We start from the raw sequence: 12,723 nt of genomic DNA, 5'->3' as shown, positions 1-12,723 counted from the left end.
TAACTCATTCCTCTGTTTTTTGTTTTGTTTTTGTTAGCATTTTTTTTTTAAATATCTGCTTTTATGCTTTTACACTGCAGAGTATGTACCTCAGTTTTATTGTTGTGGAAATGGCAATGAAAATAAAGCATTTTAAATTAATTTATCAAATGTTTTTCACAAAACAGCATCTGGAACCACTGGATTCACCACTGTCTTCTTCTACAATGCCCTCTGAACAGCACTGTCCATCTATGTGCCTTTTATGGCAGTAACATGGATGCTGTTCTATGGAGAAGGACCCACTGCACTAACAGATATAAACCATATGATAAAAACATGATTCATTAGGCAAAGAAATTGAAATACTTTTTTTTTTTTAAATAACATAATCTTAATTTTTCTCATAGATATTTGTTATTGTTGTGTTTCAGCTAACAAGTAGGAGTGGTGTGAGTCATTCAAAATGAAAATGCTATCACAAATCTACGCCTGGGCCATATGGTCTTTTTTAAAGATTAAAACACTGGAATATATACATTTATGATTTCAGTCACCTTATGTGAGGATATAGACCAAAATAACATGAGCTGTTCAGGTTAGGATGGAAGGTCGGGAGAGGAGACAGTCCTAAATGCAGACACAGTTCTTGCAGGAAGTAAACACCTGACTGTGATTAAGTACATGAAATAGGACTGAACAGAGAAACAGGAGGCGACAATGGCGAGGATCTGACAATGATTGAAACAAGCAGGCAGCTTAAATGCAGAGGAGAGTGATTGGTGGCTGAACAGCAGGTGAAATGAGAAGCTAATGAACAGACATGAAGACTGAGGAAACTATGAGAGAGAACAGTGAACATGAACCTACGTGAATAAAAGGAAAAGAAGACCAATGACCTGATGAACAAAATCACAAAGACTAGACAATGAATCAAATGTAAAATAAAGCCATGACTAAATCCCAAACGGGAAAGAAACAAAAACCCAGAAAAAATAAGACAAAAACAAACCAAAGTACACACAAATACACAAACTCAAACAGGTCTGCAGTGGAATAGATGAAAGGTTATCATGTTAGGATGCACCTTTTGTGTAGTGGAGTTTGACTTCTCATTGCTTTATTTAGATATTATTTGAGAAGTTTTAGTGGGTCTTAGGTTGTCTTTATGGTATATAAAATACAATGTTAGATACAGAGTTTGATCTTTGGAAATGGCTTCACTCTGAGATTTTCCATTGGATCACAAGTCACAGCAGTGTAAACTTAAGAACTGAATAAATACTGGATGCATTAATAAGGGTTTCCTTTTCACTCTTGTCACCATGTACATATTCGTGTAGGAAAAAAGTTATTATGTAGAACTATGATGCAGCAACATCACTGAAATAGACACTTTTCTCAGCAACAAAGCTTGAGAGTGACCGAGGAAAGGGGAAAGGTTTTCCATGACAGGCCAGAACAAACGACTACGGTTTTCAAATGAATTCCATTTCGGTGATTGAAGTGGGCACTCTTATTCTGGAAGGTATGAACAGGATGTTGTTGCTGGTGAGGGAAAAACAGGAAGTACCTTGAGCGCATAATACAGTTCACTCTGATAATGAATAAAGGAGAAAGAGACAGGGGAGACATATAACTAACGGAGCTGTAAGGTAAGACAGAACCGCTCAGATACTTAGCTTCTTAGCTAAAGAGCTGCCTTATGTCTGAGTACTGCCGTCACTGGTGGGCTTACGTCATACAAGTAGAGAAAAGAATTGCTCTTACTTAAGAGCAGCAGTTTTTCTTCTTAAATTTCTGATTATTGTCAATATTTTTTTTTTCACATGACAGCAAGAATAAATGGTTGTTAATAAAGTGGTAGCATTTAGGAAAGTGAGTGTACGAACGTCATTTAATGCGGACATCTTAAGTTCTAAGTGAGGTGTCTGCTGTGGAGTTTCGAACAGCAGTGAAAGTCACCGGCACAAAGTACAGGATTCCGCCCCCACACAGAGAGCCGAGCCGAGCAGAGCCGACTTTATTTATAAAGCACTTTAAAAACAGCAGGTACTGACCAAAGTGCTGAACACTAAGCATGCATTAAAAGATAAAAAAAAAAAGAGTTACTTTTGCCATCTTGCTGGACCTTCTGCTGTCACAGCCTCATATATATATATATATATATATATATATATATATATATATATATATATTTATTTAAGGATTGTCTGTAAAGGGCTGTGTAAATAAAATACATTACATATAAAACTTGATTTATAGTTGACGCGTTGCTCACGTCAAAATGACGTATTTCCTCCTGGCGCGCGGCTTGAAAAGGCGGAGCACGGTAAAGGCTGATTCATACTCGGCGCAAACGCGCAACTGTTCTGGCTCGAGAACCATTAATGACGTCATCGAAAGCGCCAGCCCCTTCACAGTTCCTTCAGCTCATAAGCGCAGTTTGCGCCGAGAATGCGTCACATTTGCAGTTCTCTCCAGACCAGCGAGCGTCACTGTTGAGGAAACAAGCTGAAAAGCATACGAAGAAAGCATACACAATGCCACCTGTGGTGTCACGTCAGCAGAGGCTGGCACATCTGATGCGGAATGAATTTACTCTGGGTGTAGAACTGTATATGTATCTCAGAGCTAAGGGGCTGCGGCAAAAACAGAAGAGAAGGTGGAATGTTCGTCCTTTGCAACAAGACGAACTTTGTCAAACGTTGTGAAACGTTGTCCTTTGGGACAACGTTGTCCCAGTGTAACTTCATAGACGTGTCGTACAGATGTTTGTAGAGGCGCATCCTCTCGGTCACCGTGGTCTCTGCAGTGTTCATTTTTTCTTTTTCTTGGTCAGCTGTTTCTGGTTGAGCGCGCGTGAAGTCAGAAAAAAAGTTGTGTGCGCGCCCTTGCGCCGCGCGAGGATTTTCTAGCTTGCGACGGGGGGGCGTGGCGGAATTTTGGGACACGTGACCGTTTGCGCCATTTGCGACCAGCTAGTATGAGCGAGGTCGCGCCGAGTAAGAATCAGCCTTAATAGAGACTCTCTGACGGTACCGCCTCTCAGCCGGCACGCCGGTTTTTCCACAGTGGCCACTCGTGGTATTGCAACCAAAAATCCCCTGTGGCCAGAAAAGCATTTTTCCCATAGACCGCAATAGTAAAAGAGATGCCTGTAAAACTGTTCACAGGACGCCTCCAACTGTAACAGCTGTTATGTACTAATCTTTGTATTCTATATTTTTAAGTCATGGACTTTTTTTCCGTCAAAAAGTTTTCTAATGGCCAGAAAAGCCCAAGAAAAGTCTCTTTTCCCAGTATTCCCAGTTTCTCTTCACAATATGGCTGTACGCTAGCCTGGCTGACGCGTCCACATCTCGATGAGATGGTGGTCTGGGAACTAGGTGTGCATTTTCTCGTATTTGAGGCGTGGTTTACGAATGCCTAGAGCCGTTTATTGGGCGCTACGAATGTCTATCAAATGGCCCTAACCTGTATAAACCGATCTTACGACAAGATCGACCGTTATTCTTATCTTTCAAATATTTTTAAAAGAGTGGGAGGTAGACATTGCATTGTTCAAAATCACACAGGCAGCGCTCAATTAAAACATTAAAGTTAGATAAATATAAGTAATTTAAAGTGATGGTTCGGAGTAGATTCACCCTAGGGTCATTTGAACCGTGACATCCAGCCAAGTAACCCACCCGAAGTTTTTCCGATATTGGCTGAACATCAGCTAAGTTACTGAGTTATCCCGAATAGCTTAGTACAAGCGCTAACAGACCCTGGCAGTATCTCCAAAATTACCACACTAAAATCACATGCCATGACACCAAACTTCTACAGTAGTACAAATATGGTCTGTACTCACAAAACGATGCATTTGGAAGTTTGAAAATAGTCCAGGAGTTTATTATTATCAACACAAGCCTAATAGCTTCTCTGCTGCTAAAGCTGCGTCGACGTCACTTCCTTGATCTGGGAGCTTCAAAGTAAGATGAGGGTTGATCTACTACTGTAGACAACAAAGCAAGGCTGCTCAATTTCTCCATTGATAAAATAAATTCACAACTCTACAACATAAAAATTCATGTAGAATATAGCATATACTTTGAATCATACTGACGAAATCGTCAAATAAGTTGTTGCAGTTCCCACATTTCCTGAAGGCAGCGTTGTCAGCCAGCTGCCACTCATGACTCCACACCCCTGTCATCTGTAGCTCCGCCCCTCACACCAGAACAGTGGCAATAGTTTGAAACTGAAGAAAAAAGTCGGACTTTCAGTTTCAGAACATATGTTTTCAATTTCAAACAGATATTATGGCGCTGAAATGACTCCATATTAAGGCATCGCTCTTTATGGACTAAACTGGTGTCCTTCTTACAATAAATCTAGAAATAGATTGTGATATATGAAATTATTATCTAAACTAAACTAACTGATGCAAGCATCATCCAAGTGTTCCTAATCCTAATGTCCCTCTCTTGTTTCTTTTTTAAGAAAGTGCAAAGTGCCCTGTAGTGACCCTGTGGAATACCCCTTCAATCTGAACAACATAAAATGGGTCATGAAGTGGCAGATCTCCCCAATGGACCGCTTGATGAATACAGGAGAAAAGCCTCCTTCAACTGGAAGGAGATGCTTCGTTTCACAGATGGAGAGGAAATGCTGCAGTTCAAGGTAACATCTTATTCCCTGCTATTCTACTGCTTTAAAGTGATTATCTAAACCCCACTTTATAGGATTTGGAAAGGTCTGATGGAAGCCACTTCTGTCGATATAATCTAAAAACTACATCGGTGATGAAATGAGGGTTTAAAGGTACAGTGTGTTTGAACATCTAGTGTTAAAGGGACGGCCGGGTCTTGGTAGATTTGCAGTGGTCTGATACTCCTTCCATTTCAATATGATTGCTTGCACAGTTCTCCTTGGGATGTTTAAAGCTTGGGAAATCTTTTTGTATCCAAATCCGGCTTTAAACTTCTCCACAACAGTATCTGGGACCTGCCTGGTGTGTTCCTTGGTCTTCATGATGCTCTCTGCGCTTTGAACAGAACCCTGAGACTATCACAGAGCAGGTGCATTTATACGGAGACTTGATTACACACAGGTGGATTCTGTTTATCATCATCAGTCATTTGGGACAACACTGGATCATTCAGAGATCCTCACTGAACTTCTGGAGTGAGTTTGCTGCACTGAAAGTAAAGGGGCCGAATAATATTGCACGCCCCACTTTTCAGTTTTTTATTTGTTAAAAATGTTTGACACATCCAATAAATTTCATTCCACTTCATGATTGTGTCCCACTTGTTGTTGATTCTTCACAAAAAATTCAAATTTGATATCTTTATGTTTGAAGCCTGAAATGTGGCAAAAGGTTGAAAAGTTCAAAGGGGCCGAATACTTTCGCAAGGCACTGTATGGAACCCAGAACAGACCCAGCCCCGGAGAAGGAGCTAAAATGGTTATAGGAACTGAGGGCCCTGGTCCCGAGTTCCTGTATGTGCGAATGTGGGAAAAAACGGCCCCGTTCCTGAAAAGGTTATAGGAACTGCCAAAGGTTCCTACAGTGGGTATGCGCCTTATGTCACAAAGTGATTGACCAGCTCCCTGTACTCAGCCTTTTTTTTTTTTTATCACTGATACACCCAACAACTGCTCAGTCATCAAGGTGTTTCTGGACATGACATAAAATACGTTCATCATGTCGGCGCCCTTAGGACGATATTTAGATCACTGGAGATCGGCGTATATCCATATAACAGAGAAAACAGGGCAGAGACAATACAGCCTCTGAAAAAGGCATTATCTGTCTTTATTTCACCAATACTTTAAGACCAATGAATGAATGAACGCGTATTATTGCACTGTTAGCTCAGAGCTGCCATGTTATTGTTATCGGGGGGCTTTCTACACACACATGTCTACTGGGATGACGTCATCGACGCGCACCGCTGCAGCACAGCTCATTCACTCCGGTAAGGACGTCCATCGTACTCAAAGTTGTCGTCCATGTCGTCTGATAAATCTGAAAAATATCCTGCCATGTTGCACAAAACTAGCAGCAGCAAACTCCGTGTGAAGTTAGCTTTTCAGTTTTTCACCTCTGTTGACACTATAAAACCTTTTTTAAACAAATTTCTGTAATATTACAGAGGATGGCTACCTAAATGTTACTTCAGTAAAACTTGACCCTCTTGTTGACAGCACTACAGTTTCAATGCGTACAACACTGGACAATGTTAAAGGGTTTATTATAAATATAAATGAAAATCACAGCCACAAAAAAAAACTAAAAGTCCAAAAACTTAAGAATTGATAAGTCCATCAATAAGGAAGCTAGAGGTGGCAAGGGTCTGGCGGAGGGCCAGACGACTGGAGGCAAAGGAACCAGGAGACGAAGGAGCCAGGAGGCGAAGGAACCAGGAGACGGTCTGGCGGACGGCCAGACGACCGGCGAAGAGGTTGCGAGCCTGGCTGGGCCACCTCAGGAACAGGGGGATTAATTGGATTTGATTGGATTATGATTACAATGAATTGGACTGTATTATTGAAGTCCCTTGAGATGACAGTTGTTGTGATTATGCTCTATAAATAAACTGAATTGAATTAACTTGAGACATTTTGATGTGTTACACTGGTCATTTGGGCTTTTTTTTAAATGCAAGTAGAGGTTTAGGTAAATCAGTTATGTCATTTTCAAAACAACTTTAAGATATTAAGAAAATCTATGAAAGCAAAAGTGATTTATTTTTTAAATTTGTAGTGCTAAATGAATATTTTAGTGTCTTGTGTCATCTTTGTACTTTGTCTTGTCTTCTCTTTGCTGCAGCAACATGTGTTCATGACGCTTGAGAACGATCCTTTGTTTGCCCGTCAGCCTGGAGAGGATATGCCTATCGAGCAAAAGAGAGAACTGACCTTCCTCAGGTATCAACTTGGCAACTTCTTTGATTACTTTTATAGTCATTATGGATTATTACAATCTGTACAATTCGATTCAACAAGTACTTACAGCGTCTTCTGATAGATTTAATATCTAACTTGACACTATGCATAAGGAAACAATGAAACTCCAAATGTGCAGGGCAAAGCAGCTCTTTCGGTACAACTTCTTGACAGTGGAAGAGGCAATGGCCAATCCCTGGAAGGCTGTGATCCTAGATGACTGTCTTGGGATGTATGACTGGGCCATGGTTGCCAAGTTCTTCCTCAACAAAGGGGTGAGTCTGTGTGAGTGTGTTTACTGTTTCACTATGTCACTGGATGAGACCGTGCCTTTGCTGGCCATTCGGTTGGAGTAGCTGCATGGAGAGGCTGGCAACCGTTGCGTCAAAGCTGGCAACCGTTGCGTCAAAGCTGGCAACCATCGCGTCAAAACTGGCAACCGTCGTGTCAAAGCTGGCAACCATCGTGTCAAAGCTGGCAACCGTCGTGTCAAAGCTGGCAACCATTGTGTCAATGCTGGCAACCATCGTGTCAAAGCTGGCAACCATCGTGTCAATGCTGGCAACCATCGTGTCAAAGCTGGCAACCATCGTGTCAATGCTGGCAACCATCGTGTCAAAGCTGACAACCATCATGTCAATGCTGGCAACCATCGTGTCAATGCTGGCAACCATCGTGTCAATGCTGGCAACCATCGTGTCAAAGCTGACAACCATCGTGTCAATGCTGGCAACCATCGTGTCAAAGCTGACAACCATCGTGTCAATGCTGGCAACCATCGTGTCAATGCTGGCAACCATTGTGTCAATGTTGGCAACCATCGTGTCAAAGCTGACAACCATCGTGTCAATGCTGGCAACCATCGTGTCAAAGCTGGCAACCATCGTGTCAATGCTGGCAACCATCGTGTCAAAGCTGGCAACCATCGTGTCAAAGCTGACAACCATCGTGTCAATGCTGGCAACCATCGTGTCAATGCTGGCAACCATCGTGTCAATGTTGGCAACCATCGTGTCAAAGCTGACAACCATCGTGTCAAAGCTGGCAACCATCGTGTCAGAGCTGGCAACCATCGTGTCAATGTTGGCAACCATCGTGTCAAAGCTGACAACCATCGTGTCAAAGCTGACAACCATCGTGTCAATGCTGGCAACCATCGTGTCAAAGCTGGCAACCATCGTGTCAATGCTGGCAACCATCGTGTCAAAGCTGGCAACCATCGTGTCAAAGCTGACAACCATCGTGTCAATGTTGGATAAGTAAAGATGGAAGGGGAAAAAAATGAAAAAAGCTTCCTCTAATGCCAGTGGTTTTTGCCAGTTTCAAAGAAGGCGCATTAGAATCCACAAGATGCACATTAGTAGGTTTGGAAACAGCCTTACAAATTGCATCTGACATGCCAAAAATCAAATGATTTTACTCATCGGATTTCTAGTCTGAGCTGGCAAACAATTAACTCACGTGAATATTCGGTGTCCTCACAGATATATAATATCCCAGATATTTTAAGAAGAAAGCAACTCCTGAAGCGCTTTCTGGATCCCCCTTCTGTGGATGTGCACTGCAGTCTGTTCTGTGTTAGGACAACCACTTCTCTTACAGAATAAAAACCAATCGTAATTCTGCGTCTTCACCTCCATGGAAATGTGTCGAATTCCCGAAGTGAATGAAAACCTGTCAGAATTTAGTTTTTTTGTATTGTTTTCCACACTTTCTTTTCTTTGTGGCAAAGTTTATTGTTGTCAGCCTCCTTCTGGATTAGACTAACTTTCAACCAATCAGCATATGACTTAAGTGCAGCATCCTAGTCTATGCACTGTTAACTGTCTGCAGCACTGCATGTGAATGATGGTGAAAGTTTAGATACAGCATTTTCCATTTTCAAACTGAAGTGTATCTGTATCTTGTATTATCCATTGAACACATGTTATTACACACTGTGAAGATTATTACATACGCAGCATGTCTTTTTATTGTGTAGACTCTTTATTATTTAATCATTGTATCATAGCAGTCAAAAATGTCAATCTTTAACATGCTGTTTCAGATGTTTGGGATGACTATTGCCAATTCAGGATCAAGTAGACACAGCAAATATGTTGAAAGCACTGAAGACATGACGGTAAGAGCGACACACGCCTCCGAGCTGCCAGCAGCCATATCTGCCAGCATTTCTGTGACTGACTGAAGGTTGTGGGGGGACAGAGCAGACCAGAAAGGGGAATGTTCCTAACCCTCTCCATTGGTGTATACACAGTCATGCTGGCTGTTTTCATAGTAAATTTGTAATTTCTTTTTTAAATGTAGACTTTTGGATGCTTTGCACTTACTGAGCTGAGCCATGGCAGCAACACCAGAGCCATGAGAACCACAGCCACGTATGACCCCTCCACTCAGGTCAGCATACACCGTCACCAAAGTGTTTGTGTAAAAGTTCATTTAATCATCCTTCATGTCATGTTTGTTTTGAATTGAATTTAATTAAATTAAGAAGTTCTTTATTCTATATTTTATACTAAATTCTGTTCTATACCGGAAGAAAAATAAGGATAAAAAGAATAAAAGAGGCATGAAAGGAAGTTGATCGTTTTCCACAGCATATAGTGTCACTGTTTACAGTCTTTTTATGAGAATACTTCAGAACCTTTGGGAAAAAACACCACTTCCAACTGGGATTTATTACTTTGCTGTTTGCCCTGCACTATTAGATTTGATATTATTTCCACATCATTCTTTGACCATTTTTACATACAAAATTGGGTCTGTTGTTCTTCTGGTTTGTTACCATTTAAAGTTAAACACATTAGCCCTTAAACACATCCCACAAGAACCCTGTTGAAAGTGATGCCAAAATTTGAAGACATTTTTAAAATGCTATAACCCGGTCAGAAAGTGATAGAGAAAGTTCTCAGGTCCCTAAAATGAAAGATTTCTCATCACAGGCTTTGCTTGATTGGTTATTGACTGACTTTAAGGGTGCCTTACAATTACACCAAACAGCTGCTGAACAATTGTGTTGTAAGTAATCCATCTTCAGAGATGCTGGTGAGGCTGAAACTTTTTTTTTCTAGGGCAGAAAAATGCCGACAGTAAAGCCAAAACAGAAGTCGTATTCCTGAAAAAACTTGTTCCTAAACATTTGTCAGATGTTCTACTTTTTGTTAAGATATCATAGATAAACATTATTTTGTGTAAATGACCATATTAATGGCAAGGCAAAATAAGTCATCACCTCTCAGAGTATTCAACAGGAAATCTTTTTTGCCGTCAGAGCTCTCTCGTTAGATTAGATTAGCAGCAACACAGCAAGAAACGCAACAACAGACATGAACAAGAAATTAAAATAAATAAATAAATACAATTACAACAACAACGTGCACTTTGTCTTGTACAATTTTACATGGACACGAATTCGGGCATGACTTCAATCAGCATTTCTCAAATTCTGACTACATGTCTTCTCTGTAGGAGTTTGTGATCAACTCTCCGGATTTTGAGGCAGCCAAGTTCTGGGTGGGAAACTTGGGTAAGACCGCCACCCATGCTGTGGTGTTCGCTCAGCTTTACACTCCCGACCAGGTTTGCCACGGCCTGCATTCCTTCGTTGTCCCGGTAAGATGCTGATAACATAACCAGCTGCTTCTGGAAAATCTGGGGTTTCCTCAGCCCCACTTTATATGTACCTAAATATGTTATATACCGTTGGAAAGCTAAGGGTCTTGCAATTCCAATGGTGTATGGCAATCCAAGATACAATCAGAACTGTGGACACAATAAACACTTATGTAAAACCAGTCGCAAATACAAAAAAGTGTCAAAGTCACCTATAAAGCCTCACAGTATTCTAAGAAAAGATACAACTCCAACAAAAACGGTCCTGATACGTTGGCAAGGGTCCAGTAAATGTGCTCAAGTAAAATAGTTAGTCTACAACAAGTCTTTTGCCCACAAAGACACAAAGTCTGCGGTATTCATTTCACATTATATACAATGATTATTGCATCAATGAATTTACAACTTAATTTCGGTTACATTTCTAATCATATAAACTTCTTTATTTAAGCACTATTGTGTTTATTTTGGACGATTGCAGTTTCAGTCCTCCACAGAGTCACCACTTTTGCACGGTGCAGGAACAGCCACCTTATTTAGAATAAAAACAAGACAAAGCAGGGGAACACTTTTTCTCTTCAAGAGAAGAGGTGGTTGAGGACTCCAGATGCACAGGAAGTGTAACACAGAGGCTGTCTACAAGAAGAAACTTCCTGAGGAATCTTAATCATTTATCTTGGATTAGTCTGTTAGAGAGTACAGTCTGCTTTGCAGCATCTGCTGGGGCAGCAGAGCCAGAGACTCACAGAAACTGAACAAACTGATAAAGAATGTTACTGGAGCCCTACTCCATGACGTTTTCTTACAATGCACTAATGGCTAATAAATGTTGTTGGATTTTTTTATGCTGTAAATAATCCCATTTTGGGATTAATAAAGGATTATTCCTTTATTAATTACCAGTTTGAATTTCATTTCAGTTTTCTCCCAAGTGGATCTAATTGGAGTGGATTAATATGAATTGAGTTGGACTCCGATAGAACTTGTTTGCTTTATATATAAAGCTTCATTGTAAATTGGTGCTGTGACATTAAAACAATGGATCCTACTGCCATCCCCAGAGCAGAGATGCTCTGCTTTGTTTTCATATTATTGACTCAGCGCTCTTTTTGGAAAGATGAAATAATAGTTTGATAAAAGTGATCCCACACTTCAAGTAAAGGTAAAACCTTTGTGCTGCAGGTGAGAGATCCAAAAACCCTGCTGGCTCTGCCTGGTGTGCTTGTTGGAGACATGGGCAAGAAGTTGGGCCAGAATGGACTGGATAATGGGTAGGTAGCCGCTGTGGCAGACATTTATTTATTTATTTCGACTGACTGTTTTTCTTCTGTCTTTATGGTATGCCAGGTTTGGTTGTTTGTATTGTTTCTGGTTCCTCCGTTTAGGTTTGCATCAAAGTGAATTCCTCTGCAGGGATCCCTGTTATTGAGACATGGGGTAAGAGTTGTGCCACAGCTTAGCACCCCGGTGAAGGTGTTGCTGGTGCTAGGAGAGCAGGTGGGGCAGGGTAATATGTCATTGGATTGTTATTTACGTTGCCCACTGTAGCTGCTGCAGCAGATGCCAGGGTGGGGGGCTGCGGCGAAGTGCCCGGGGCTGCCCCTCCTGCACTGAGTGAGCCTGAAAGATCCGTGGCTGATACCACCGGTGTTGGTGGGTCTGTGGTTTAGGTTGGTGGTGGATCATTGTCGAGGCCGGCAACCCTGCTAGTGTTGGTGGTTCTGTGTCTGAGGTAGCTAGTTTCAGTGTTGGCTCTATGTCTGAGGCAGCTGATGTTGGTGGTTCTGTGTCTGAGGTGGCTAGTTTCAGTGTTGGCTCTATGTCTGAGGCAGCTGATGTTGGTGGTTCTGTGTCTGAGGTGGCTAGTTTCAGTGTTGGCTCTATGTCTGAGGCAGCTGATGTTGGTGGTTCTGTGTCTGAGGTGGCTAGTTTCAGTGTTGGCTCTATGTCTGAGGCAGCTGATGTTGGTGGTTCTGTGTCTGAGGTGGCTAGTTTCAGTGTTGGCTCTATGTCTGAGGCAGCTGATGTTGGTGGTTCTGTGTCTGAGGTAGCTAGTTTCAGTGTTCAGGCTTGTTCTCCCGAAATACCAGCAAGCTAAACCACCTCCGGGGTGAAAGCTTGGCTGGAAACCTGTGCCAAGCAATGTTAAGACCTTTTTTCTGGGGGTAGGGTTTGTGGCAAAAACTTTAA

At 41.6% G+C, this 12,723-nt stretch overlaps 1 protein-coding gene across 1 annotated transcript in view; it reads left to right on the top strand.

The window, feature by feature from the left end:
* Positions 1–1,526: 1,526 nt before the first annotated feature.
* acox3 (acyl-CoA oxidase 3, pristanoyl) overlaps positions 1,527–12,723 on the top strand; it is a 35,064-nt gene continuing 23,867 nt past the window's right edge. The window contains exons 1-8 of the mRNA XM_075451017.1: positions 1,527–1,634; positions 4,471–4,650; positions 6,806–6,903; positions 7,061–7,196; positions 8,969–9,043; positions 9,229–9,318; positions 10,390–10,533; positions 11,716–11,804. Of these exons, the coding sequence (XP_075307132.1) occupies positions 4,531–4,650; positions 6,806–6,903; positions 7,061–7,196; positions 8,969–9,043; positions 9,229–9,318; positions 10,390–10,533; positions 11,716–11,804 (752 nt within the window). The 5' untranslated portion in view covers positions 1,527–1,634; positions 4,471–4,530. The remainder of the gene's footprint in view (positions 1,635–4,470; positions 4,651–6,805; positions 6,904–7,060; positions 7,197–8,968; positions 9,044–9,228; positions 9,319–10,389; positions 10,534–11,715; positions 11,805–12,723) is intronic.

Source organism: Odontesthes bonariensis, chromosome 19 (genome assembly GCF_027942865.1).
Source record: "Odontesthes bonariensis isolate fOdoBon6 chromosome 19, fOdoBon6.hap1, whole genome shotgun sequence".
NCBI lineage: Eukaryota > Metazoa > Chordata > Actinopteri > Atheriniformes > Atherinopsidae > Odontesthes > Odontesthes bonariensis.
This window is presented reverse-complemented; position numbering and strand designations above follow the sequence as displayed.